General features: G+C 45.0%; 1 protein-coding gene across 1 annotated transcript in view; it reads left to right on the top strand.

Moving 5' to 3' along the window:
* LOC103389406 (transmembrane protein 132D) overlaps positions 1–4,586 on the top strand; it is a gene marked incomplete at its 3' end in the record, with an annotated part of 41,310 nt that extends 36,724 nt beyond the window's left edge. The window contains exon 12 of the mRNA XM_008324797.3: positions 3,267–4,586. Within this exon, the coding sequence (XP_008323019.1) occupies positions 3,267–4,586 (1,320 nt within the window). The remainder of the gene's footprint in view (positions 1–3,266) is intronic.
* Positions 4,587–4,590: the final 4 nt, after the last annotated feature.

Genomic DNA, 4,590 nt, shown 5'->3' on the forward strand with positions numbered 1-4,590 from the left:
CTGCTGCCCCCACGACCCGGTAACGGATAAGCGGATAAAAATGGATGGATGGATGGATGGATTTTTTTCCCTGTCTTCCTAGCCTGGCGCCCCCTGGTGGCCCTCCAGGCCCTATGATACGCATTCTCATTAGACTTCTTTGGGCTATTATATACTATATATACTGTATGTGCTGTATATTTCCCAATGGTGACTACAATAAATATGTACACTCTATGGGGTGATTCAGGGTTACATTTTGCTGAAGTTATATATGTATAACTGATCATGTGACTAACTCAAATAATAAACTCTATAAAGACGCCTGGTCATATAAATGAAAAGAGTAGATGGATGGTATCTAGCTGATGCAGCCAAAAGATCTTCTGAATACATCCTGTTGTGTAATGTAGCAGAGAATGTAATGCTGTTATTTTCTGTTCAATATCTTCAGGTGGATGTGACCAATGTCGTCCGCGACTCTCTCAAAGTTGCCGACCTCGACGTAGCCAGGGTCCACGAGGGGGTGGTGTTGCAGGGCCGGGGTGTGGGTATTACTGCCGTACAGGTGAGCCCTGATGTCTGCGTGTCTGCGAGTGTGTGTATGAGTGTGATACCCCTGATGTTCCCCGGCCGTCAAACACAGCTGTACTGGTTGCAGGTGCTTTCCCCTTTGACATCAGCGGTCCTGGCCGAGAAGACCGTCAGGGTCGTGGATGACAAAGTGAGCGTGACAGAACTGGGAGTGCAGTTGATTTCTGGACTCTCTCTGTCACTGCAACTCAGCCCCGGGGGCAACAGCCGGGCCATAGTTGCCACAGCAACCGCACGGGAGACGATCATGCAGCTCAAGCAGGTAAAGCCTCCTGAAAATTAGTTACATATTAAAGCATTAAAGTCTGCAGCAGCGGCTGAGCTGTGTGAATATGGCAGTGTTTGTGGTTGCTGTGATGAATATTCAACCATGTCTACAAAGCTGTAGTAGAAAAGTCAAATCATGCTTCTGATAGGTCATTTTCTTTGAGCTAAACTCAAATTGTTTTTTTTTTTTGACTAACTTGGCTTTAGTTCAGTTTTTTGCTGACATTTAGTTATTTGCTTTTCTAATGAAGGGTAAAATAGCTACTTATGAAAGTAAAATTAAATATATATTTAATTGCTAATGTTTACATGTTTATGGCTAATGTCTAATGTTGACATGTACCTAGCAGCAATTCTTGTTTTTACATTTTAGCTAACATTTAAATTTAACAACACACGTGATGCTACCACCTAGCATACCATGCTACACCAGGAAAAGGGTCATCTTTTTAACATGGACTTTAAAAAAACTAAAACTGCATACTTTTTTTTTTTTTTTTACTTCTGCGTTCCTCTGGGTCAATTTAGGTATTGTCCACTAACCCTGTTCTGTATTCAGGGTCATTTTAGGACGCAGATTAGCTTCTAGCTCAAATATGCTAACCAGAGGATATTTACGATTAGCATATTTCTGAGCAATTGTTTGGTTTGGTTTTAGTTCCTTTGGTTCATTTTTTAGCATATTTCTGAGCAATTGTTTGGTTCATTTTCCACTACATTAAAATAACCAATATCATAGAAGGAGATATCACCTGAGAGCTGTACTGAAACGTTGGGACTGTTGAAGACACTGATACTTTTCTCTCTTCATTTCACTCAGATAACTGCACTACCCTGGAAACACACAGAATAAATAACACGTCGTCCTCACTGGACACTGTGTTGTTATCAAATTTTAAATATAGCTTTGAGTTTTCTTTTACCCAGACAGATCTGTAACACGGACATGGTCCGTCAATGATCCCATGGACAACAAGCCTGTTGTGTTGATAAAATGTAAACAATCTTTTTCTGGAAGATGTCATTATTTTAATTCCTATGCAATTTTATGAAATGCTAAATCAACTTTTAATTTAAAAAAAGAGGGAGAATTACACTTAAGGAGTTGGATTGAACAGAAATTATTTACAGATTTGGAAAAAAAAGGGTGAGTAGGCAGGATGTGACATTTGAAAACAGGAGATAAGTAGTACCTGGAATGTAAGAGGCCACCGCCAGATACAGTTTGCAGTTCTTGAAGGAGAAAAGTGGAAAGTGTTCAGAGTGCCTTTGTGAAGTATAAAGAGAATTTGCTGTATATTTGTATGTACAAAACATTTTATTGAACAACAACATTGTTTGTTGTGGTGTAAATTTCTGGGATGAAGTAGATTCCACAGACAGTCTCATTCTTTGGACCCCTAATGGTTTTTTTCATCTTGCAGAAAATGAAATGAAATGAAAACAAGATAAGCTTTTTCATCAAGTTTTAAATGTTCCAATGTGGGAACATAAGCATAATATGCTTCTCCCCAAATAATTTAAGACTGCTTTCTTCCGAACCCTTTTCTAAGAATGGACAGCGTAAATTGTCTTTATTGATATATCCTTCTCAGAAACAGCAAAATAAAACGACCCTTTTGGAGAATTTAAATTAAAAGAATCGTCTCAACCCAGCACCATCCCTGCAGGGATGCCAATCGCATTTGTTTGCTTTTGGACTCCCTAGAAAACAGCGTCATTGCCTTCACAGTTGTGACCGTCATCTACAGTTAGCGTGCTGTGTGAGAGCCTGGAACAGAACGACAGACGGGGCGCAGAGATGAAACACTTTAAAAGCTCACACACTGACACACCGCCCTGGCAGTTTGTCCATTTTGAAAGTAAGCGTGGGGCAGATGTTTAGGGCAGTAGTCATACAGTGGCTGTTGGAATGAGTGACAACCCATTTTACCTACAGTACTCAGCCACTGCCATATGTGGCCTCTGTCAATAACAAACCATTTGGACCGACCCACTGGCATTGGAGACGACCGTTCGACTGTGTCTGCAGTGGAAAGCTGTTAATGTTCTGCTCGGGGCAATCGGAAATGTATTCAAACCCAGGTCTGCTACTCACATTAGCAGCAGGAAATAGGTCATTGTGTCTGTGATTGGATTGGCTCATTCTGCTCTTTACATGACCCTTATCGTCTGGGCCTTTATTCCCATTATACTCTTTTTAATCCACTTTGCTTGAATTATACTTCACACTGAGTTCACAGGACTGCAATTTACGGTACAGTAGCACTCCACCAAGTGTAATCATGAAAAGATTAGCAAAGGCAATTTAGTGTCATTACCGATCATGAGCGAATAGCTCTGAAGATGGAGCAGCGCTGGGAAATAAGTTTGATTTTGAATGTGAATATTTTGATGTCTTTCTCTCTGGCCGTCTTCTTTCACAGGAGGCGCTGGTGAGCTGCTGGGTTCACTTCAGTGACGGCGCCATCACTCCACTGGAGCTGTTCGACCGCAGCACCTACTCCCTGACCATCTCCACCCCTGACATAAGGGTTGCCACGGTGCGTCGCACTCCGGTGTCCACGTTTTTGGTAGCACAAGGCGAAGGCGAGGGACGGGGGGCGCTAGTGAGGGTGGAGCTCAGGATCTGCGAGGAATGTCAAAAGTCCAAGAGAAAAAGCAAACTGGTCACGGGCTCTGCGCTCCTCCGAATTAACTTCCGAGGAAGCGGTCGAGTCGCAGGAGATAGGAGGGGAGGTGAAGACTTGGGTGGTGCTTCAGAAGTGGTTGGAGATCTGAAAAGAACAGTGACGTCTCAGCGTTCTGTCACAGATTTAGACAAATGGCTGCTGAAGAACGTTGAGTCTCTCGTGGCTGAAACAACCGTCTCCACCGCACTTTCTACAACGTCCATCAGGCCACATGTCGTCTGGATTGGATCTGGAGGTATGACAAGAGCTACGAGAGGTTCTCCGTTCAATGTCAAGCCCACAACGTCCACGACAGCTTCTCCCGTGACATCTCTGCTCACTGACAGACCTGTAGCTACCACAGATGGCGCTCTTATCAAAGGTGAAGAACGGAGAAAGGGCTTTGGAAACCCTAACGAAGACATCAGTGTAATGACTCCTAAGAAGGAGCCTCCTAAAACTAGAACACCCAAAATAATTGAGAGTAACCTCATTCGGACGTTCAGATCGATGTCGGACCTTGAACTCAGCATGTACTCCCTGGCAGCCGTTTCCTGTGTGGCCATCTTGGCTTTTATTGTTAACTTTGCTTCATATAATCTCTGTTTTCGCAAAGACAAGACTCCTGTTCAGGGAGGCCCGGCCCCTGGCAGGGAGTCAGAGGGCCACAGGCATGACTGGGTGTGGCTGGGGGGAGGTAATGAAGGTGCCCCGGCCCCCGGTGTCCCAGCTCAAGTGACCACGCTCAAACGTGAGCCTCATCGCTCTCTAGAGTCCCGGCACTCCGTAGACTCCATGGGACACTGCAGCCACGAGAGCAGCCTGCCTACTGTCAGTGGCCCCGCCGTCCCTGAACGGACCGCCACCCTGGGCCGCTGCCGGGCCAGCTCCCAGCAGCAGTTTCAGGGAAAGGCTCTCGACCCCATGGCAAATCGTTCGGCCACTCTGTTGGCCAGGCCCCATCGCAACGAGCCGCTTCACTCCCCCACCAGTAAGAGGAATCAGGTCCAGTTCACCACCTTCACCACGCTGGACATCAAGCACTTGGCTGCGCTGAAGAAGAACGGTGTGGATTTGA

Source organism: Cynoglossus semilaevis, chromosome 14 (assembly GCF_000523025.1).
Source record: "Cynoglossus semilaevis isolate Cse_v1.0 chromosome 14, Cse_v1.0, whole genome shotgun sequence".
Classification (NCBI taxonomy): Eukaryota; Metazoa; Chordata; class Actinopteri; order Pleuronectiformes; family Cynoglossidae; genus Cynoglossus; species Cynoglossus semilaevis.